The sequence below is a fragment of the Squalius cephalus genome (assembly GCF_949319135.1).
Source record: "Squalius cephalus genome assembly, chromosome: 19".
Taxonomy (NCBI): Eukaryota; Metazoa; Chordata; class Actinopteri; order Cypriniformes; family Leuciscidae; genus Squalius; species Squalius cephalus.
In genome coordinates, this window is record NC_137140.1 from 27801320 (window position 1) to 27826008 (window position 24689).

Consider the following 24689-nt stretch of genomic DNA (forward strand, 5'->3'; position numbering starts at 1 on the left):
ACGAATGCAATAAAATTAAGATAAATAACGTTTTAACAGTGGAAATATCTTAGAGTTATATTCGCCACAAGGTCAAAAAGAACATCCACCGTAAAAATCAGTTCCAAGTGGGTCTCAGATTCAGGATACACAATGATTCTATTTCCTTTGAGGCTTGGCCAACTTCCTGGCACGCTGGTGGTGCCAGTGCCATCATATCAAGCGTTGAATCCAGTGTTTGTTTACAAAAATATCATTTTCTTTTTTTTTTCTTCTAATTTTTTATAGACCCAGAAAGTGACATTACATTAATTTTCACATCAGATTTCTTAAAGCTTTAGCTTCTGCAGTGTAACAGCAACAATGTCGTTAAAAAAGTAAGTCATCCTTTAGGATTGAAAGGCATATCTGTCACCTTTTTCACAATTCCAACACGGAACAATCTGTACAGGCTTGCATATTAAACAAATAAGAGTACAACATTGACAATGGAAAAAACAAACAGAACGATTTTTGGCAAAGCAGGAAGAAAAAAAGTGACAAGAGGAAATATTTTAGATTAGATCTGTTTTAAACTGCCATCACTTACAGGTTATGATTGTCCTTCATGATCACGTGACATAGGACAGCAGGAGGCTTCAAGTGCTGGAAGCGTCTGTTCACGCTTTGTTTGCATGTCTATACCCATTCCTTAGAGACAAAAAAAAAAAGGAAAAAAAAAATTCCTTGGCCAACACTTTGCTACAACTTTGCTGAAACATTGTAAGAACATTTCAGCTGTTTTCAAACACAAAAGCATTTGGATTAGTTGTCAGTCATCTAAAGTACATCAGGCAAAATCATTGCAAGTGCCCCTTGTTTATGATTCAGTCTACATATTTATTGCAGTTGGAAGTATAGTAGTTCCAAGGACATACTTTGGTTTGTCATTTTGGAGGCCAGATTCCTTCAGTCAGCATTTAAAATGAATTTCCGGACAGTAAAAAAACCCTCCAAATATGCTATATGGACCTGGCACTTTTGACTTTTTGCTTAAATTGTTACCAATTAGATCACACAAAGACAATGAAATGCAATAGAAACAAACAATTCTTTCAAAGCCAAAATCAAACACCAAAAGAAAGATGAAAGATAGTAATGAAGTGTACACAGACAGCCTGTTTCCTCTGACTGGACTGCATCGTTTCGACTGTTTGCTCCATGAGCAGAATGTCTCCCAACCCTCCGTTCCCTCCTATACAACAGTGAAGATATTATTCAGTAACTAAGGTCGCCTAAAATCATGCCTGTCCCCAAAACAAACATATTTCGTTTAAAAAAATAACACAATCAAGAGCAATAAAGAGGAATAGAGCTCTCTCTTCATTTATATTATATTTACATTTGTTGTTTTTAATATATATTTATATATTTATATATTTACACACATCAAATAAATCAATTGTACAACTATACACCTGAATGAGAAGATAAGCAAGAGGTACAGAAGTGTATGGCTTGACTGGAAAAATCATTCCTTTTGTTTTTGTCTGTGTTTTTTGTTTGCTCATAAACGGACTTCTTAATATATTGACATAATCATTAGCGCCAAAAAGAATGAGAAAAGAACAATAAAAAATCCCTGGTATTGTCAAAAGAGGTTATTAGACTGTACACATGTGAGAGCATCATTCAATTTAGAACACCAGTTAGGCCTCTAATCTCCAGGTCAACACCCATTCCTGTTTTTTTGTATTTGTTTTTTTTTTTTTTTTTTTGTGGCTGATCTCTACATACACACATGGCTGTTCACATATTTGCATAAAGCAAAAAAATTACCCTCTCATTCACACCTCCTCTCACGCAAACACAAACAAACAGATCATACCACAGCTCAAAGTAACAGTGTATTTGGTCCTGCTGGGATATTTAAAAGTCCTGGTGACATCAGTTTGACTTGATTAACCAGTGAAGAGCTTTCCAAAAGAACTTTCCGCAAATCCAAAATTTCAGTCAGTGTTTTTCACCTCCGATCCATGTCTGTCAGTCTAAATATCCTACTCTGAAAAAATCCAGTGTCTTTTTCATTAATAGATACAAAAATATTCCATGTCTGTGGAGCCTTCATAGAGTGATCACCACGATTTGTCCTCCCCACAATCCATTTGATAATATACTGTTACTCTAAGAGTGGAGATAAAAGTGGCTGCAGAAACCCATGGCTGTGGGTTAAACTCACTTTTTCACATCATCCTAGTTTTGTATCTTGAATAAGACTGGCCTGATTGTCAGCCATTTCTTGTATCTCACGATTTCAGTAGTGCATTCAGCCATTTTCAAACGTTAGCAGATGATGGACTCTCCCTCTGCCGTCACCAGCTGGCCACTGGTGGGGTCGTAAGTTCCAGCCAGGTAGTATAGATCTTGACTGTTGCTGTTTGGTTTCCTGATATGACTCAGGCGCTCATATTCAGCTCTGCTTACCACCTGGCACTTATGGGAGATGGTTTGGACGTCATTTTCATCCTCATGGGAACTTTGGTAAAGGGCATGCTGTGAAGAGAGAGGAAAAGTTTTAGGTCTGCAAAGTCTACCTTAAGTCAATCAAAACCAAACAAGACTTCTGGTCACTACTGTACCTTTCCATCCCGGTGCCTTTTTCCAAGCTTGGTCTCCTCAGGGTGGTAGAACCACTTTACTTTGACTACCATGTTGCTGGACCAAGATTCCCATAGACTTTCAATGCGACCAATGAAGGGGAGGTGGGGTCGACCAGCAGAGAGGAAAACCGCACAGTCTCCAACTCGGACGGTGTCTTTTCCCCGAACGATGGCCTTGTAGAAGAGCTTTCGGGCTTTTCCTTTCAAACCCCGTCTCTGATGACAAGAAAGTAAAGTTTAAGGGACATTTTCCCCAACTAAAACCATTTTGGATTGGGATTAAAACAGAAACATCAGAACGGGAAATTACCTGAGTTGGGTTCCCAGACCACCTCCACAGCTGCCGTCCTGGCATGAACGAGGATGAGTTTGGTGGACCCTCTGAAGATGGTAACTTCTGTTTTTTAGGGAAGTCTTTGGAAGATTTGGACTGTACTACAGAGGAAGAGTTGTTGGCAATATCCTTTCTCCTTGGAGGTTTTCCTGTACTACTATTGACTGCAGCCTTTGAATTAGGGATAGTTATAGTTTTGGCTCCGAAAGTATGTCGTGGTGGGGCGGTGGGAGGTTCAGGATGCTGCTGTTGTTGAAGCAATGTGTGATGAGAAGAAAGGCAACCCTGAAGCAGAAGCCGTGATGCCTCTTCTTCATCTGAACTGTAGGACGAGTCATTGTCAGACGAGCAGATGCTAGAGCTGGACAACGAGCCCGAACTAGATGCGCTGGAGGACCCTGAGGACGACGACGAAACAGAAAGACGAGACAGAAAGCGTCCAGTGGTGCGCATGTCTGCCCTTCTGACGTCTTCATCCTCGTCTTCATCTTCATCCATATCTGAATAGGAGCTTAGGCAGTCGCTGTGGCAGTTTGGCCCATAATCTGCATATTCACTAAGCCCAAGACCCTGAGGGTGCTTACGCATGTCTGATGAACCTTTGTGAATATGGCAACTGTTCCTTTTGGCATCTTTGACTAGAAGAACGGACTGGGAGTAGCCCATTGTTGAGGTCAGTTCTCCTATTCCTTTGGCCCCAAAGCCCTTTTCCAGTCGTCCACCTCTATGTACCTCTGGGTTACCAAGAAGCAACAATGCTTTTCCATTCTTAGTCTTGGGGGACGTTACCCCTTCGTGGTCCAGTTTGACGAGAAATTCCTTCCTGTCTCCTATCTTTCTACCCCGTAAACCAGAGACGCCCTTGTGACTAAGAGGCAGACCTGTTGCCAACTGTTGATTTCCAAAGGAAGTGCAACCATTAGCAATGCTGCTGAAGGAGTCCACCTCAAAGGAAGTGCTGAAGATGCCTTTGGCTGGAGTGGTCATGGTGGAGCTAAGTAAGGGGAACATGTCTGACTCCTTTCCTCTCAGAGCTTTCTTCGTTAACCCGTTAAACTGGAACAAATCCATGGATGGTTTCCTCCTGGACATGGTGGCAACTGGCCAGCCAAGAAGAGGGGAAGTGGTTCCAGTCACATTCACAGACACACAGCTCTTTGATGATGCATTGACAGATTTTGGCCTTCCTGTTGAGGAAGATAAACAAAGGTATTGCTATGGGGATGTAGGAAAACAACCCTGCCATCAATGTTAACTTATTTGCATTTTCCAAGCTCCACTTGCTACGATACTACCTTCAGCCCCTCAGAGAAAACAGATACAAACAAATATGCCTGACAGCGGAACATCTTATGACTCCATGTTGTTTGTTGTACTATTGATAACATCTGCTGAATTGGAGCTGTTGGACCGGTAGTTCAGGGCTTTAAGTCAGGCTCTATAGTTAAGTAGAGTTCAACCTTGACGCCAGTTTCCCTCATCCATTTGTTCAGTTAGACACATTTCATTCCATTAGTCAACCGAACCCTGATTTCATCAGTGCTGGTGTGTTAATTGCACAGAGTCATTTTAAGTAATGAAGGCAAATGCTTATTATTATTCTACTTTTCATCTGATAATACTTTTAAAGCTCTTGACAAACATTAAATAAACCATTTGGTAGGTGGGTCAGTACCTGGAACAAGAACCAGGAAAGGTAGTGAAGCATGCCCTTAGGGACAAACAGATTGAGAAACATCTACCCAACAAGTTTCCCTGTCAGACCTTGTGATGATAAATGTGTAAATTACTAAATCATGAAAACCTGTAGTGGAATCTTGTTTGATAGATATTTCTCAATGTGTCTCTTTGAAACAACACGTTTTACCAATTTGTTGCAGGTTAAACGTAACACCGGGGGTGTCTTATCTGATGCAAAAAGCATTGATTTTAAAACATGTAATGTAACCCAAAATTATTTTAATCCAATCAATGTGGAATTTGGAAAGCCATGAGAATGTGGATGATGCAGCTGTCATCACGCACCTGGCTTGGCTTTAACAACATTCTTCCTGGGCTCTGTGTTAGCGGAATGCTCTGAGGACACATCAGCCTGCCGAGTTATCTTCTCTTGAGTGGAGGTCTTCCTCCGGCGGCACCTAGGTGAGACCAGGTGGGCTGGTGATGGCTCTGCACCTGCAGTACATCAACAATGCCACAGGCTTAATGACAAGCACGGAAACTTGGCACACTGTCTAACATTGTTAACATGAGACTCTTTGTTTGTATTGGAGATGAAATGTATTTATCTGCAGGAACATACATTGGATTTGGTAGCCTGGCGGAAGCAGACGAATGCTTGAAAGAGAAATCCATCCCCGGTCTCCATCGTCAAACTCTACCATGACACTGCCCTCCTTCTGTTCCTCACCTGGACCTCCTGTGGAAGACACAAATGTACAGCTCTAAAGAGAATGCATATGATTGTATTTGTGTTTGAAAAATTGTTAAATTATTAACAATGCTAATGATAAAATGTTTTACATTTATTCTAACTTTGTGTGTGTGGTCCTGGTAAACCCTACATTATGGGGACAAAATGTCCCCACAAAGATGGCAATATCCGAAATCTTTGTCCTTGTGGGGAAATTTTTGGTCTTCTTTCAGGAAATCAGCTTATAAATCATACTAAATTATGTTTTTTGAAAATGTAAAAAAGCAGAAAGTTTTCTGTGATGGGTAGGTTTAGGGGTAGGGTTAGTGTAGGGGAATTAAATATACAGTTTGCATAGTATAAAATTTTGTGTGTGTGTGTGAGTGAGAGAGTGAGAGAGAGAGAGAATGATCTCACCTCTACGGACATATCCAGGATACAAACAGCGCGAGCGTTCACTCCAGTAAGCGCACACTCTTGTTCCAGCCGTCAGAGTTTCCACTGTCTCCGGCTGCACATCTAAAACCTGAAACACATGGATGACTTTTAAAATTAACCTACATATCTGGCAGACATGCAGCTTATCAAGCATAACAAGTTGATTTAGTTAAAAGACACACATGAAGAATACGAGACATCTACTTTGCAAAAAGCATGGATATCTTTGAGGCCTTCCCTTAAGGCAATTACAACCATGGGTATACCTTTCTCAAGAAATGCTGTTTGTTGATTTTGTTCTCTTTGGTCTCAATGAGAATAAAAAGAGAGAAAATCAGCATCGCTGAATGGAGAGTCTGCTTTGAAATAATGGAATAAAAGAGCAGAGAGGTGAAAAAGGCCTAAATCGATGACTTTATAGCGAGGCTGCCAGCTCCCCTCCCACTACACAGAGCACATGCACTGAGGGCTCTTTTAGGACCAGTTCAAACGAGTCTGCTGTAGATACAGCCCTTTTGACAGACAGCAAACGGGGAGCCGAGGAGTTTTTGGCCAGGATATGCACTATGCAGGCAATGGTGTTGGAAGCAAAACAACTGATAAGAAGTCTTAAAAGCAGCCCAGGAAAGACGAGGTATCACTGAAGCGGGGGCTCATGCTAGTGGCTAGCAGTGTCTCCATGAAATCTGACTTTTAAAAAAAGGCATTTGTAAATTTATTCCCCAAAAAAGTATACAAGTATAAATAGTCTAAATCTTGATATAAATATCTATCAATATGCTGCTATTTTTTTTAATGTATCTAGCCCAATATGGCAATGTTGTTTCAACCAATGGCTTGCGTTTGGGGCATGACTATCTGTTTATCCAACCAATGACAGAGAGGTGAATGCGTAGGCAACCTGTTTGTATTTGTTATAGTCATTATTTTTGCAATTCGTTTGGTGTAGAAATTACCCACTCCATCTGAGAAAATGGTGCAGGAAACATGGGTGCAATCTGATGAGAGAAATTACACTTAAAATATAAATATAAATATATTTCTTATATTCAGCTTTTTCATTGTAACTAAGTCTCAGCTTGATTTTAGCCATTTTAAAATTGATTGGATTGTGAAGAGTGGGATTTATACACCAAAATGGAGCCAGAAAAGTTTTTTGAGTTTGCATTAAGGATCGCATTCTTTCATGTTGACTTATGTTTATGTAAACCTGAGCTGTGTTCGCTTTTTAATTCCATGCTAGTTCCAGTAAAGCTGATACACAAATATACACACAGGAACAACGCTGCAGGCTTATGGGTGAGTCCAATTTGTAGGAGTAGAGTGTAGCGTTCAATGTCAAAGCCTTTACTGTGCTAGCCTTCAGTGAGAATATAGTGCTCGCTCTCTCTGTCTTTCTATTCTCCCAGCTTTATCTCTCCCACAACTATGCGCAATCACATCCAACACTGACACAAATGACAACCTCCTCTCTTTGTTTAGCATTTTGTGAACAATCAAGAGCTTTTTGTGTTGCAGCTTGTGGATTGTATCAAGAAGAGATATCGTCAGATGTTTTGTGTACTGTACAGAATTTGAGAGTTGCATAGAGCATGCTCATTAATATGTCTTTGAGGGAGACTGGGGACGGGTGGGTAGAGTTTGCGATAGGCGGTCCCTAGGCAGCGAGACACTTTTTTCCAGCCCATGATACTGAGAGAGATGAATGAGAGAAGTAACGCATATAATGTATTCAAATGAATGCATGCTGACAAAGAGCTGTTGGTTTACGGTGTGTAATCAGCTCCCTTTTTCCCCGTCGGCTTAGATAAACTATGCGTGTAAGTGCAACCCGCAGTTCAGCCCCAAAGATGTTCCTAAATAAGATAAATAAATAAAAAAGGGATAAAACATGCTATTCTGTACGTCCTCCTGAGGGGCCACGCAGAACTAACAAGGAACAGCTATATACAGTCACAATGTGAAACTGTATATGCAGGAATGTAGTGGACTGCTGGACCACATTAAGAGCAGCTAGGCTAAGAGTACTGCTTAAAAAAACAACAACCAGGCTATATTAGCGATATAAGAGTTCTTAGGGTTGTCTACCCTCCTCTATCACAACCAGATGCTGAAATGTTCCTTTACTGATGAATTTGTGCTCAATGAGATAAGAAATGAGCAATAAAAGCCGCAAATGCAAAAGAATGCCTAAAGTTGGTTTGGAGTCCTTCACACACAGATCATAGCAGTTTACACGCTTCATGGCTAAGTTGCTGCTTATCGGAACACACTCACACACACAACCCCAGATGCTATGTTCCTAACTGCTTTAGCAGAGAAAGTCAGAGCTGGGATGGATCCAGCCTTGAGCTGATGGGGCTCTGGGGGAGAACAAGGGGTCTGTGAGAGCCTGTGAGGGTGGCTTGAAGGGCTGGTTCAGTCCGAGGCCTGTATGGAGAGAGTCTTTGGGGGAATGAGTCCCCTGAAGAAGCTTTTGAAAGGGTCTCACCGCTTCCTGAAGCAGCTGCTCCAGAGAGTAGATCCTCGGCCTGTTTCCACGCTCTCCCTCGACGACAACACTATAGCTGAAGAGACAAAAATTCGAAACTGTAATTATCCATCTATCCATGCATCTATTCATCTATCTAAACATCTATCATTCAATCCAACTATCTATACATTTATCGTTCATTCGTTCCATTCATCCTTCCATCCATCCCTAACTATCCATCCATATTTTTTATGTTGAAAATACAGGGTTGTTGTCTTACATATCAGGCAGGTCCAGTGTATGTACATAGGCAGCGTACAGTAACTCGTCCTCTTTTGAGATTAACACTTTCAGTCCATCCTTCAGGATTTCTTTGGTGAGAATGCAGTTGGGCAGGGCTGGTTGTGACAAAGACAGATTAAAGTGAGAGGTCATTCTCCTTTCACCACATGTAGGAGTTTAACAGCATTATCTGTTTGTATATTTCTTACCCGGTAATGCACTGCCCATCGGCTCTGGTTCCTCCTCCTCTTCCACATCATCTTCCTCTCCCTCTGAGAAGCTGCTGTCGTCATCCATCCGGAATCCCTCATCGGCAGCAAAGCTCTCCAGCAAACGACTGACTGCTCGCCCCTTAGCCTGCTAACAGTCACGGAACGGCATGTAAGTCTCACACACATACTCACACGCCCCTAATGGCCCCGGGGAGAGTGATTCAGGGCTCCAACATTCATTCAAACTCCCATACAAATATATCATAACCTCTCGAACCTTAACAGGTCCAATCTTGTGCACAGCCCTTGGTACTTAACATTGCTCAAAAAAGCTGTCATATATTAATGTGATGGAGGTTTCGTCACTTGGGGTGATGCTGTTCGGTTTTCATTTTACAAGTGTGTCTCTAGGGCGAGGCCCAGGTGAAGAATGATGCGTGTCTTTGTTCTCTATCGCACTCTTTGAGCAAAGCAGGAATTCTCCCCGCCTTCTGATTAGGCAGGCAAAGTCCCCTCGCATGCCTCACTGATGACCTCACAAAGTGCCGACAGTGACAGCCTTGACACCTACGGTGTAAATCCTTTCAAAACTATTGACTGTTTTATTTAGACAATGCATGATTCAGCCCGTGAATTAGCAGGCGGATCCCATCTTATCTTTATTGTGAGTAGATTTACGAGAGCCCCTGACAGGACAAACCACACGAGAATTGCACAATCCTTCTTGGAGGGATGACTTTTTATGGGCGCCAAGAGGGCAAGGCAGACAGATCTAGGCCACTAGGGGCTAATTCGCTATGTGGCGATGCAGCCTCGCTGGATTACACCAACGTTCAGCACAACTCTTATAAATGAGCTCAAAAGTTCCTTGAATCCCTGGTCACCAGTATACATTTTATTTTGGAAGCGAACATGTTAGCCATCCAATTTCCATGGAAACTGAGAGGAACCATTCCATACCTGCTTGTTTCTGATTCGTCTGCTCCAAGTTATGTCATCATACTGAGACGACAGTGCTTCTAACCAACAGCTTTTCCCCTGAAACAGCCGTACGGGATATGTTAGCACTGTTAGAGCCTTGTTTGTAGCTAATTTACCAAAGTATTCCAACAAAACATAGCTGATACCTTGCCAAAAAGCACTGCACTCTTCCTGGTGGTGATTTCTCGTGGACTAGGCAAGGTCTTGAGAAGCCTAGTGTGGTCAAAGGTGTTCTCCCTGGACCCCTCTCTCCACTTAGAGCCAGTCAATCTCCTTTCCTCCTCCAGTTCTGAGTGGTTATGGTCAGCACTGACCAGGGCTTGCCTACAGGGGGCCTTCCTTCTCTTCACCTCTTCTTTAGTGACGGACACATTCATAGACCCTGGAGGAAAGACAAAAAAAAGAGAAGAAGATATTTAAGAGTGACAGTGAAAGATGAGTGTTTGTGAACTAAGGTGATATCTGTCAATCCCTGCGGTCTAATTAAATAAGGATGTAACATTTACCGTATCCCTGTCTTTCTGTTTTGCTCTTGGCTTTCTGATTGGCCTCAAGCTTCATGATGGAGCACTGTAAAGGACGGCCGACTCCAGACAGTTGCTCTTTAGATGATAGATTCTTGAAGCCCTCTGCCCCTTCCTCGCTGTCGTAGATGCCGTCATCTTCCTCCTCTGTGAAAATGATGGATCGATTGAATGCATTGACATCTTGACTGGATAACAGTTCACAGCGGACATCTGAATCGTTCATGGTGAATGTGAATGCAGCCTGACGATTCCTCTCACTGTATGATTTGTTCGATATTTAGCATGATGAAGTTCATGAAATGGGTGCCAACTGTGACTGTAACTGTCAACGTTCACAGGAACTGTGGCAGTCAGAAAAGTCTAGTCACTGACAGGTTTGACCACCAGACCTTTGCTTCCCACACGTGTCTGCCCTAGTATCTGTCTCCTGCTTACAGCCACACAAACATTACCATTCCAAGTTTGGAATCACTAGGAAAAATAAATAAAAAAATCTGTTCTTCAAAACTTCTAATCAATTTTGAAGTAACGTTTTAAGTGATTTTTTTAATTTGATAAAAGAGACATTGTGATTTCCCCACAGAGCTGTTACTGATTAAAACTAAAACCAATATTAAAAAATGAAGCGGAAATAAAATATAAATAATAGATTAAAAAAACTTAAACATATATTAGAAATGTTGCCTTCACAACTAACTGAAATATGTTAAGTGCTAAAATTATTAACACTAAAACTAAATAAAAGCTAATGAAATGACTAAAATAACATTGTTTTCCCAATACCTACAGCTTCCATTTCTATTTCTATTTCATAACATAAGTTCACAAGTTCATAACATGGATGGAAACAGCTATTGACACCATATGCATTCTAGCTGTCAGTTTATTAAGATATTCATATAGAGTTACATCTCAAGCTTTCTTCGGCACTGTTTTTGTTTTTTGTATTTTGTACTGTATTTTTGATGACTTTTGAATTTGAATTTCTTACAAAAACCTACAAATGTCTTTATGATTCCCAATTTTTTTGAGCGGTAGCGTACGCACACGAAGTCATACTCGCATGCTTGGGTGTCACAGATATGTATTGGCAGATGCCGTCTGTGGGCTATGTGTCTCGCATAGAGCGGAGATGGCACGGTGGCAAGCAGTGTCGGGTGTCAACACAGTGCTGACACACTTGTCACTTACAAGGCGCTCGTCAACACTCTCGCAAGCTCGTGAAATGTGAAAAGGATAACTTTCAGGGCAATTAACAGAGCGGCAACAACACCGCCTAGCTCGACCGCAGGCGTGGCTCACATTAGCGTTCATTACTGCCATGATTTCATCTCCACTTTGTTCACTTACAGAGGTGTGTTTGCAGGGAGCGTGGACTAAAACATGTAGCGGAACTGGGGCGGTGGAAGAAGTGTACCATTTTTTACCCTCTAGGTGTGGCATTCTGAACGCAGCATGATGCAGACTAGCATTACAGCTCGGGTTTTGCCCAATGCATGCCTGAGGAGGCATCGTTAATTTTTTTTAACGGCATGACAGTCGAGCAGGGAAATGAGAGGGTCCGCTGATCGTCATGCTGGGATGCATCTCTCTCGGCCCATAACTCACCTGTGTTGCTGTCGGAGGGAGAGATGCCCTTCTCGGTAGCTTCTAGCTTGCTATCGGTCACAGCCGTATCGCACATCAGCTGCTGAGTTCGGGTTGGCAGGGGTGAGGAGCTCAGGATGGCCTTTGACCTCACACCTCTTCTCATAGTCCGCTTCCCATCGGATCCCTGGTGGACTGCTGCCCTACTGCCTGCTGGGATAGAGCAAATGTTCTTCAAATTTCTAAATAATCAACAGTAATCTAAATATGAATGCAATTAAAAGTCATGTGTCACATATGTCTAGTATATATAATGTTTACCTGTGTCATTGTTCTCTCCAGGTTTGTTACACTGTGTGTGTCCTTCTTTTCCACTGTGCTCTCGGGACAGATGTTCTGTAATAGTACTCTGTGTTTTGGTCTCTCTGTGACACAACAGGTTCACCAGTCTCGACCCACGCTTAACTTTGGCTTTCTGCTTCAGCTGTGAGCAAGCTTTCTGCTTAAACTTAGTGCTCAGCAGTCTTGGCCTGCCTCTAGGCCTACAGTGAGCCTTCATCTGAAAAAGAGAGAGGAAAATAATTAAACCAATGTCAATATTTGTGTTGCATTTTTATGTTTGCAAGGAAGCACTGTATTGATGTTCCTCAACAGATTCTCCTCTAAATATATTTTTTTGTATTTCTGCATAACAATGTACTATTGATGTTTCTCTCTTTCACTTCATCTTTATTAATATGATTACATGTTATTTTTTAAATATAAACTGATGCATTATGCATTAAAAAAAGTTATAATAATAATTTTTCTTATGTAAAAGTTTGAAAATCATTTGATGTATTTAACCATGTGTGAGAGAACAAAAAACACTAACCAACTGACAGAAAACAGTGTTGAGTGTCATGACAACAGAAAAGTGTAAGGTGACAAAAAAAAAGGTAAGAATTCCCTTTACTGTTTAAAGTGTAAAATTAATTATTACTTACACTAAGAATATTCCAAATTTTACTCGCAACAATGAAATGATTGCCATATTTACTGGTCTTGTTTTCTTGCATTTATTTGAATGCTGAATTTTTCTTTCTTACATGTATTTAACCGTCTGACAGAAAAACACCAACCAACCAAGAATGTTTGGCCTTTAAAATCAAACCAATAATGATGACAGCTGAGATAATAATTGTGAATTATTGTGAATTGGTCTTGTCTTGCATTTAGTTGAATGATAAATAGTGATGGGTCTTTCCTTTCTTACAAGTATTTAAGCTTGTGACAGAAAACAAACTAAAACGAAAACTGTTCAGCATCATGACAACAGCAAACTTTAAGGAGACATTTTCAGCAGTTTAGAAGCGATTAGCTACGAACCTGTGTGCTAGTGAGATGGTGGTAAGGGCTACTGGTCATCCTCCTCTTCTTCCTCTTCCTGTCTCCGCCTCCAGTCAAGTCCTCCACTGTAAGCAGACCCGGCCCCGCCCCCGCTCCAGCCGACCTGTCCATCACAACAGAGAGGTATTCATGAGGGGAGAGAAGAACGAAGGATGAAAAGGAGAGATCAGAGGCGAGCGGAGGGCTTGCCTTCCCTCTCTGTGGCTCTCTAATGACCTTCTTTTCAGGCTTTGATGAATGGAGAGGCAGGGGCTTGGTTCCCCGCTGCACGCTTGAAAAATTGGGATCTGACGCCAAACCGAGAAATATCTGAGAGAAGTGCTGGTAAAGCAACCTCCCACTCATAATTTTGTTTGTTCTTTTTTTCCTCGCTCTCCCTCGTCTCGGTCTCTCCGTCTCTGCTTACTCCTTTTCCATTCTGTGCCAATGGTTTCAGGGCTGTGAATTCCAGCATTACATTAATAAAAAAACCCTTCTCTGTCTTATTACCATATCAATGCATCTGTTCCTGCACAAAGCAGTACAATGCATAGGCCTTCAGGAGGGCAACGAGAGTGAGTGAGTGTGTGTGTGTGTAGCCAACCATCTAGCAGACCTATTACACTGAAATAAGACTCATACACTCGCTCTGCGGCGATCGGCCTCTCGTTTTGCAGTGTGTAAGCATCAGTGTTTTTACTCCTGAGAAACAGACAGCTACTTCAAACTCGCCACAGGCTGCCTTAGTCTATGCTCGGGGCGGGGGGTGGCGGAACAGACATCAGCTGGCCCGTCAGTCACCAGGATGATTGGCAGGTGAGTGTCAGAAGCCGTGTCGGCATGTGGTTGGTGAATTCCAGCCTCCCTTCTGTGTCCTAGCGACAGCTATAGTCAGTTAATCCCAAAGCGACCCCGAATCATGACATGGAGACATTTTTAATTTTTCTTGTTAATCGAGGTGCCACATCACCAACTTGACCTGGTGATTTCTGCGGTGCTGGATGCTGGACTGTTTCCCAGCATGCACAGCGGCATGTATAAATCAATTACCACCTCATTGTTTACTGTGCTTAATGTTTAATCCATTTTGTGCAACACCGTTGTTGTGTTTCCTTAATTTATGGTCAATTTTAAGAGCATATTTTCACCTTAATGATGTGTATAATGTTAAGAGCCATATTTGCAAGTTTGAAAACCTTAATTTTTCATTATACAAGTGTCACAAGGTGTCATTTCCCTATTCTGCAGAAATTCTCATTTTAAAATACTGCTCATGGCAACTTCTCCTAATTTAGACATGAGGAGCAAAAAGCAGCATAAAAGTGGACCAAATTTGCACTGAGCATCCCAACTAGGTTGAACATTTACTTGTGCGACCCACTAAAAGTGCAGCTCTGGCCAAATTGATCTGCGCATAACTGATCTGGCACTGCCCACTGGGTCTCACGTGGATAATTGGTCATTAATAATTGATATAATAATAATTGATTAATGAATAATGAAATACTGAATAATTTGTTCAGCTGAATAGCGCAATTTCGTCCTGCTTTTGGAGCATTTGGCTTCCCATACACCTCATAACTAAATAAAAAAGCTGCCTGAAGATGAAGAAGATTACTTTGGCATGCATATGCGAGGGTCTAAACAAAATAAATACATGTGATTTTTCAGGATTACCCATTTAGAAGAAGACCTGGCAGAAAGGAATGATACAAAATACATACGCACATGCACGAAGACATTCACTTACATAGACACACATTCATATACACTTTCACCACACAAGCCCAGCACTGGCTGCGTTGTTTTCCACTCTTCCTTTCAGCTGTCTGAACACTGGCTGTCTGCCCTTTACTCAGGCCGGTGCTGTCAGAAAGAATCAGTGTCCCCACTACATAAACCCCGGCCCTCATCCTCAATACAAAGAGCCCCTGCTTTAGCTGGAGATGGAGGGAGGATACCCGCAGAGACAGAGAGGCACGGATACATGACCAGATGGGTGGAAAAAACATAGACCATGCTCTAAAAAACCTCAGTAGAAGAGTCATTCAGATTTGTAGATGCCAACTTTCTCAGGGTGTATTACAAGTTTAGAAATAAAGACTGGGTTCTCTGGAGCAATATAAAAATTGATAACAGGCACCAAAGTTGCGCACCAAGCTCGAGTATTGTCAACAGCCGCATAATCTTTCATATTATTATCAATGTTGAATACAGTTGTGCTGCTTAATATTTTTGTTCAAACTGAATTCAGAATTCTTTGATGAATAGAAAGTTTAAAAGAACAACATTTACTTGAAATTGTGTAACAATGCAAAAGTCTGTAATGTCGTTTCTGATCAAATCAATGCATCATTGCTAAAAACGCACTGACCTCATGATTCTGAACTGTAGAGTGTTTATATAAATGTATTAAATATCTATAGTTATATATAAATAAATATATTACTTATTTGTGTAAATAAAACTTATTATGGACATTAGTACTACTATAGACAAATGGAACTTTGTAAGATTAAACAAAATCAGAAAAGCCAGAGGAACACCAAAGCATCACTAAATAGAAAGAGAAGCAGCCAAAGATCAATGTGGATACAAATGAGAACGACTGATGTAGTGAAATAAAAGAAAGAACAGAGAGGGAGGGTGAGAGAGAGAGAGAGAGAGAGCAATCCAGAGGGAGTCAGTCGACCGACCGGAGCTGGATCAATGGACACTAACCTCTATCGACTGCCACCACATGCGACGTGAACATCCCCATTTACACCCCATTCTCCACATCTGCAATTCTGCATCCAATAATTTCATCCAAAAACATCATATTACCATATCCCCATTCCAAACCACCCCCTTCAAATCACACCTGGAGATTCATTATTGTTTTTCGGGAGAAGATGCAACAAGCACAACAGACCTGAGGGGAACTGGAGGAAAAATCGTAAAGCACAAAAGCATTACCAAGAGTAAACTGTTCAGCTCTGAACAGAGTAGAGAGAGTGTTGAGTGCACTTCCCTTTCTCCTCCTCGTGGCACAAGTACATCTATCTACAGATCCTCAACTACAAAGTCATTAAGAGCCTTAATAAAGGCCCCGTTTTTGTCAGAACAGAGAATAAAGCTTCGGTGTGCAGCAGAGTGGTACTTTCTCTGGCCGTGTGCATCTCTGATTCGCTTCTTCTGCATTTAAATGCCACAGAGTCTCCAAAACCCCCAAGGCCCGGGAGACCAGGTAACCGTGGAAACCTGATTAGTAACCCGACACCTGGTCCGAGGCAGGGTTTGGTGTGCGGTTGCTTCAGTTTGATGAGGACTGTGGCATGGGCGTCTATTAAAGAGCAGAGCTGACAGCCCCCCTCCCTACTCTCCACTGCCTGTCGCCACCCAAAGGCGACCTTCTGACCTCCTGACCCCGAAAGGCCCCTCTAGTCCTTGTGTCAACTCCATGTCACATTCCTGCTGTTGAGAGAGTGTGTGTGCTTGAGCGAGTATGCTGGTAGGAGAATTCACAGTCCTCTAATTACAAACCCCTTCCCCTCAGAGAGGTCAGGATTACACAGTAATGCTATTCAGGGAAGGGCATTGATTAGCAAGACACAATCATCAAGCTGAGAGAGAGAGAGAGAGAGAGAGAGAGAGAGAGAGAGAGAGAGAGAGAGAGAGAGAGAGGGAGAAGACAGCAGAAAAGAGCAGGAGAAAACGGTCGTGTGTGTGTGTGTGTGTGTGTGTGTGTGTGTGTGTGTATATATGTGTTCCTGCCATGGTCCCCTTCACAGTCCAATAATCAAATTCTAGCATTCTCTCTGAAAAAAGATGCTGAATGTTGCTATTATTTACCATTGAAACCCTCAATCATTCTGGCAAGTGAATATATATCGGCATAAATCCCAGCATAAGAGCACTGTGCTGTTTTATCATATGCAGGAAACCGTCTGACAACCACAAAATGGCCAAATAGGTTCTGTTTTCATTTTGAACTGTACGTTTTGTACATTTAAACCCAACAAACTTGCTTAAAAAGTGCACACATGCTATTTTTCTCCTCGTTAAAATAAATATCATCTTCTTTTGGCATTGTGTTATCTAAAGCAATAACATTTACACATTTTTAAGTGTCCAAATACATTTTGTGGCTAACGTACACTACTGTTCTAGCATTTGGGGTCTGTGAGATTTTTTAGAAGTCTCTGATGTTCACCGAGGCTGCATTTATTTGATCAATGCAGTAAAAACAGTAATACTGTTAAATATTGTAATTTAAAATAACTTCGATAGCACTTTATTTTACAGTCCTATTCCCTATGTACATACTATGTACTTATTATAGTAATTACAATAACTGGGTAATAACTAGGTACTAACCCTGAACCTACCCCTTAACCTAACCTTAACCCATGTAGTTACCTTATATTAACCAGTACTTTCTTAGGTAAGTACACTTGAGTGCACATACTGTAAAATAAAGTGCAATCATAACTTCTATTTAAAAATCAGATTTAGTCCTTTGATGACAAAGCTGAATTATCAGCATCCATTACTCCAGTCTTCAGTGTCACTTTATCCTTCAGAATAAGCTGATTTTGAGTTCAATAAATGTATTATCAACATTGACAAAAACAGTTGTGCTGCTTAACATTTTTGTGGAAACTGTGATACAATTTTTTCAGGAGTCTTTGATGAACAAAGTTCAAAAGAACAGCATTTATTTGAAACAGAAACTTTTGTAACATTACAAATGTCTTTACTGTCACTTTTGATCAATTTAAAGAATCCTAAAAAAAGAAAATATTGTACTTACCTCAAACATTTAAACGGTAGTGTAAACTGAAATGTGCAAATTAACGTATTGTCCAAGTACCGCATTTGATGAAGAACATCCAAACTGACAATTAAAGTATGTTCTGTAATTTATAATTTAGCAAAAAATGATTAATTGTTGTCTAATTTGAATTAAATATAAAAAAAATCCTAGAAGATAAATTTACCTGAGAAGCAACACTGCATAAGACATTAAGACTTAATACAAGTGTATTTTGTCTTACTGCATTAGAACTCTAAAACTCTAGTGTTGCATCTGTAGCATTTTGTTTATGTTTTTTTTTAAGGATATTTTTCCTGGAAAGCAAGTCAAAAAAGGCCTACTCCCATGGCCTCATGGGATGGTAAAGTGTCCATCAAAGGAAACTAAGCATATTTGGACACAGGGTTATCTGTGGTCTGGTCTAAAATCTGTCTGCAATCCATGCTCCCATGATGCACCATCAACACCCTTAACTTTGTCAAATGACCCTTTGACCTCAAACAGATTCGGCCAGATGCCGAAGGATGTTACACGTTTTAGTACACAAATGCATGAGGGGAGTGAAAGACTGAAAAAAGCCCACATATTTCAACACGTAACCTCAAATCCAATAATGCTGACAAACACAACAATGAATGTTACCATTCAATTCCCCAACAATTCATGCCGTCTGCCATCAAACTGACATAAACCATGATGAGAAAGTCAAACCTTGACTTTTCTCTGCCATTCTCTAAAGGGACTCTAAAAAAAACAACTCTTTTTACGACTTGGATAGATTTTAGTGGCGGGAAGTTGTCATTTGTTTTATTTGGCAGGGGAGCTTTATTAACGACACGGATAAATGTGCGCTGGGTATAGCATGTGTAATTAAGCTGTTGCTCCTGCTTTTCATTAGCACGCTGCTAATCAACCAGGCTAGTAATAAAATGGGAGTTTTGTTAATCAGGTAGGGTAAACTTGATTTGACCGAGTTTATCAAAACGTCTAAGGCCCGGCATAAACAGAGGTGTATCTCAGGAGAGAACGCTCATCCATCAGAGTGATAACTTAAAGCCCTGACTTTGCGCAGGCAATTGGTCTCCGCGCTTTATCAAATTAATATCGCCGACGCGTCATGGGTTAGAAGGGTGTCGCAACACTTGTAGATAATCAATGGAAGTTGTAAATATGATTAATGACGGCTCTTTGCACTGATTAAGCACTTAGTCTGCCTTGTATGAACTGATAGGAGCCTTCTAGACTTATTTACATACACACACTCAAAAGAGTCGGATTGCACACGCACGTACAAAATGAGTTCACTAACATAATCTTTCAAAACATCTCCTATCTAGACTGTTATTAATGCGTGTGAAGCGTTCGGCTGCAGGTAAGGAATTGTTTCCTGAGCTAGGCTTAATACTGGTCGCAGTAAAGCTCTAATTTAATCTCAACTCTCTCGCTCTGGAAACTGTGAAAGAGCATTTTCATTATTAATATAAAAGAGCTGTAGAAGAATCGCACTATATTTGCTGCTCTGCAGAATTATACGATTCTAAACACACACATACAACTTATACATTTTGTATAGCAATTAAATATAGCTAATTATAACTAGATTGTAAGCCTATGTCGGGATTAGCGACAGATCGTTTCTTCCATATTGTGATGAACACAATGAATTATCGAAAAAGATGTAAGGTGGTCTAAGTCTAAGGGTATTTTTTTAACCCATTTTATCATCTGCCGCTGGAAAATCGCAAGTCCGACTGATTAAAAACATAACAGCATAGTTTGCAGTACTAGTAAATTTAATTAAAACACAAGCTGGCCCATTTATGATCCTTTCTTCTAGCAAGGAAAGTCTTTGCAAGTCAGAAATGTGTCCCTCACAAATACATGGAAACGCCAAGCATGAAGAAACAAGTTGTAAGGGAAACACTCACTTGACTTTTTTAGGGGCGTCTGTGGGGATAGGGGGTGCCGATGTGGACTTGCGCTTGCGTGGCCTTCCGGGTCCTCGACGAGCTGGACTGCGTGAGGTCTCTTCTTTCCTGTAAACACACAAACACGCACACACACACACACAGCCTGTCAATCACTCTAATTCACACTAATGATGTTGAATGAAACGAAACACTAAGCCATCCTAATTGTGAGAGTGGACTAGAGGAAAGACTTAAGCACAGCTCAGGCTTATGCAAAGAGGGCTCAGCACACACTGGGTGGTCTCAGCAGAGCGTTGCGAGGGGACAGAGAAAGAGCTGGAGAGAGACTGAGCGTGTGCTGGGGGATCGAAGAGAGTTCGATCTCTCCGTGCATGTGTGTAAATGGGTTTTGAAAGGTGTGCGGGGTGCATTTATATGTGGAGGGTGTGTATTTGTGAAAGTGGTCTGTGGTTCACTCACTGGTGGTCATGTTTTCTCTGTAGCTTGGCAAGCTCCCTCTGTTTTTCCTTGTAGCGCCGCTGCAGTTCTGCCAGCCGCACACGCATCGCTAGCTCCTCCCGGTCGAGCGTTTCCATGGTACCCTTAACAGGACACACCTACACAATGGAATAATCTCCAGTGAGTTTACAGTAAAAATGCTTTTCAACGTTCTGTATGACTGTTTTTCTTCCACAGAAAGCGAATGGAGATATTGTGAATAACGTTCACAATGCTCTTTTCCATAGAGTGAAACAATATAGTGATGACACTCCAAAAAGGACTAAAAAGCACCACAAAAATGTTATAAAATTGGTCCATTTGACTCACGCACTATATTTCAGGGTTTCTGGAACCATACAATAGATGTGTGAGAAACAAACTGAAATTTCAGTCATTAATAATTCTTAAATCTTATTTGAATTGCAAGTAGAGCTGAACAATTTGGGGAAATAATCTAATTGTAATTGCAATTTAAAATGTGATTTTTTTTTAAAGCTCCAGGTTTGCTGTGCTTATGTGCAGAGCTGCACAAGTTTTTCCAAAAATGTTGCTATTATATAGCAATATGACTATAAAATAATAATAATTATCATTCAAGCTTTAATTGTGGCAGAAAATCGCAGGGAGCCCGTAAAGCTTCTCTTTTGCTAATGCTTTAATTGCAAGTTTGGGAAGATGGTGAATGTTACATTCATAGTACTTGTTAGAGTGTTAGAGTTCATGTGGAGCAGCATTTACAGTGAACAGAGCCATTCTGAGACACTGAAAACGCCGCAACACAGTGCCGCACATCGCTCTGAAATGTGCAGCGCATAATATTTAATTCAATCTTTGTGATTTGATAATTGCACACAGGCAGTTTTATTTCAATTAATCATGCAGCCCTGACTGCAAGCGTTACGAGATTAGGCATCACATGTCTGTGCAAAAGCACTAATAAGATTTGAGAGCTACAGTTGACATTCAATAACAAATTTTTATTATTTAGTGAAGTTTTCGTTTAATTCATTACAGGAGTGCAACTGCTGTCTATAGTCTAAACAATGTACAAACAATCAAATGTAAATGAATGAACATGAGCCACATGTACCGGTTCAGGCCGTGGCGTCCACCTGCACTTCCTGCGCAGATTGAGAATTCTGCGGAGGGGAGGGGTTGAGTCTGCTGGAAGGGGCGGGGCCATCTCCAAAGCCCGGGCGGCAGCTAGGGTTGCCAAACTTTGAAGGTCAAAGGTCAACATGTCGTCTTCTGCACAAAATGAGAAGAAATAAAGAGATTAAAGGAGACATCACATTATCTCATCTTCTATCACAATGACAGATATGAGGAAGATACAGAAAGACATCTGCCTAGGGCAGGGGAGTCCAATCCTGTTCTTGGAAGGCCAACTTCCTGGAGAGTCTTGCTCAAACAAGCCTGCCTGGAAGTTTCTAATAATCCTGAAGACCTTGATTAGCTGGTTCAGATGTATTAAACAAGATTAAGATCAAATTTGAAGTTAATTTGAAGGCAAAGTTCAAAACCCAAAGCACAATGATTAAAGGTATAGTTCACACAAAAAATTAATAATTCCAAACTTTTATGACTTTCTTTCTTTTGCGGAACGCAAAAGATATTTTGAAGAATGTTGGTAACCAAACCACTGGACAAAAAATAAATTAATAAAAATTTCAAAATACCTTCCTTTGTGTTCCACAGAAGAAGAAATGTCATGAGGGTGAGTAAATGATGATAGAATGTTCATTTTTTGGCTTTAATCGATTAGTCTTCATCGTTGTCTTAGATGCATCAAGATGTGGTCACACGTTTTCTGACCCTTTTCAAATGTTATGAACCCTGTTTACATGTGTATTTAGTGGGAATCACTTGAGACAGATGTTAATGCCATGTGTAAACTGAGGCCTCTGTCTCTCCATGTATATTCAAAAGTGACCTAGCAAAACAGACATCCAGTCTGTCCCAGTAGAGGCAAGCTGAAAAAAAAAAAACCTGTGAAGGAGCAAAAATAAAAAGAGAGTGGAAGAGAGAGAGAGCGAGAAAGAGGAAAGCCTCAAACGGTACAAAGCCGCCTCTAAGCACGCCGCTGTTTCCTGACAGCACTTTGTGCTTTCAGAGGCTGAATGAGCAATGATGATAGCTATTAACCAGAGAGCTTATCTCTGTACATGAGGCTTAGATGCCAGGAGCCATGTTACAGAGAGAAAGAGAGAGAGAGGGGGAGAGAGAGAGATGAAGAAGGGCGAATTCTCAACATTTATCACTGTCATTAGGGCAGGCCACATGCTCAGTCTCCACTCAGCCAATGAGGCTTGAATATTCATGACAGCCAAAGCTGGCCTGGGGATACTGCGAAGACTGCATGAGTGTGTATGTGTGAGCGTCTGTGTCTGTGTTAGCGGGCATCCACAGCTCGCTATTCTGTTGCGTCACTGCAAGGCAGGGGCACAGTATGAGATCGGCGAGGAGAGAGACTGAACAAGGGGGGAAAGAGGGAGGGGAGAGAGGCAATAAGAAGTAAAGTGTTTATTGAGCTATCTATTTATTCGCAAACATCCCCTCATTACTAACATGGAAAGAATCCAATTTTCTCCTCCGAGGGGAAAAGCACGGTGCACGAGCAGACCTGCGCGCAGAGGGCAGAGAGCAGGAGATCAAAACCAAACGAGAGGACAGGAGAAGAGGGTGGTGAAAACTGTAAATCTCACAAGAAATTTCATATCACATTTACCACAAAATAAAAAAGAGCTTTTTATATTAAAAAAGAAAGCCTATTTTAAAGATCACTAGGTCAGGTGTCTTGAGATCTTGAGATTTTTGAAAGTTGAATTTCTTTTAACATGAGGTTCTCCTAACACAAAGTCAAAGGGATTCTTCTAGTACGTTTACAAAGAAAGATTTTTTTCATGACAATAAAGCACATGTTCCCCAAAGATTCTCAGTGTCACATTTTATGTTTCCCCCCATTATTCTCAATGTTGATTCTCATTATAAATGATGTTGAAAAAATACTGTAATCATCATGGTAGTATTTCTTTAATTTATACGGATTTAATACTTTACATACTGAATAAATGCTGTACAATTTATAGTAATAATAAAATAATGCAATTCTTAGCATTACAATAATTAGAACTGGGGCAGAAAATGTTCTTAACGGTCATGTCAAAATGTATTTTAAAAAATCTTAATGGTTCTAAAAATAGGCTTCATTTGCAAATAAAATGCAAATACTTTGAATTTCCCATAATTTTCTAAATCGTCACTGTATAAATTACTACTTTAAATACTTCATTTATAATAATAATACATTTAAGCATTACAGTAATGAGAATTGGATTGGAAAATGCTCTTAATCATCATGGAAAATGTTAATGTACAAATATATAGCATATATAAAATAATACATTTCTATTTTTGGTTGGGGTGAAATATGACATGGACATGTTCTTGACACATTCTGTGAGATTTGCCTCAAAAGGGAGGGAGAGGAGGGAGAAATGTGAACGACACGTTGTACAGGCTTTAAAAGAATTATAGCCGCATGAAGGAAATCTCTCAGCTGAAACGCAAAGTGAGAGAGACAAGTGAACAGAAAGGAAAAAAGAATGAAATACAAGATGAGGAAGACTGGATTATGGGGGTCTGGGAGGGTCTTTGGTTTCCCACCTGGCTGAAATCATTGTGCCACTTTTAGCCCTGTGGTGGTCTTTTTGAAATCGATGCCCATCGCCCTGCCGTAATGAAACCGGTGGGGACCAGAGCCATGGAACAGCACATGGATAGAGTGATGAAATGAAAGCAAGACGTATGAGAGGGATGGAAAAGCTGAGGCCCAAAAAAGAAATGAAAATGAGAGAGGGTAGGAGAAAAGACAGATAATGCTCTCTGAGAACATTTAGCCTAGACATCTGTGTGTGTGTGTGGGGGGAGCGGTAACGCTGTGATATCACTAACCAATCAATAACAACTACCAACAATACTTCAAAGAACCTCTCAAAATCTATATAATTTTATCACACATTATTTGTCCGTACATCACAATGCCCATAACACCGCAAGGAATGTTAGCGGAGCACCTGAGACGTCTGCCATAGATAAGGATGCTTGAAATCAAATCGGTAAATCACTGAAGAGTAAACCCAATCGCATATGAAATCTTTAGCTGGCGAGAGACTGGGTCCTGACAGCCCACGCGGCCGCCTCACCTCCAGTTCTTTAATAATTCAGAGGCGGGCGTGTTTATTGAT

At 40.9% G+C, this 24689-nt stretch overlaps 1 protein-coding gene across 2 annotated transcripts in view; it reads right to left on the bottom strand.

Annotated features, from left to right (window-relative positions):
* Positions 1 to 1523: 1523 nt before the first annotated feature.
* bahcc1b (BAH domain and coiled-coil containing 1b) overlaps positions 1524 to 24689 on the bottom strand; it is a 100072-nt gene continuing 76906 nt past the window's right edge. The window contains exons 12-29 of one of the 2 annotated variants that reach the window (XM_079852307.1): positions 21533 to 21690; positions 20422 to 20558; positions 19960 to 20067; positions 13234 to 13357; positions 12187 to 12424; positions 11887 to 12078; positions 10258 to 10422; positions 9898 to 10133; positions 9731 to 9808; positions 8768 to 8915; positions 8557 to 8674; positions 8295 to 8370; positions 5783 to 5891; positions 5255 to 5371; positions 4978 to 5127; positions 2929 to 4139; positions 2598 to 2834; positions 1524 to 2511 (exon numbers count right to left, since the gene is read on the bottom strand). In XM_079852307.1, coding sequence (XP_079708433.1) covers positions 2302 to 2511; positions 2598 to 2834; positions 2929 to 4139; positions 4978 to 5127; positions 5255 to 5371; positions 5783 to 5891; positions 8295 to 8370; positions 8557 to 8674; positions 8768 to 8915; positions 9731 to 9808; positions 9898 to 10133; positions 10258 to 10422; positions 11887 to 12078; positions 12187 to 12424; positions 13234 to 13357; positions 19960 to 20067; positions 20422 to 20558; positions 21533 to 21690 — 3812 coding nt within the window. In that variant the 3' untranslated portion in view covers positions 1524 to 2301. Of the gene's footprint in view, positions 2512 to 2597; positions 2835 to 2928; positions 4140 to 4977; positions 5128 to 5254; positions 5372 to 5782; positions 5892 to 8294; positions 8371 to 8556; positions 8675 to 8767; positions 8919 to 9730; positions 9809 to 9897; positions 10134 to 10257; positions 10423 to 11886; positions 12079 to 12186; positions 12425 to 13233; positions 13358 to 19959; positions 20068 to 20421; positions 20559 to 21532; positions 21691 to 24689 lie in introns of both variants that reach the window. The other variant, XM_079852306.1, reaches the window with a different exon arrangement.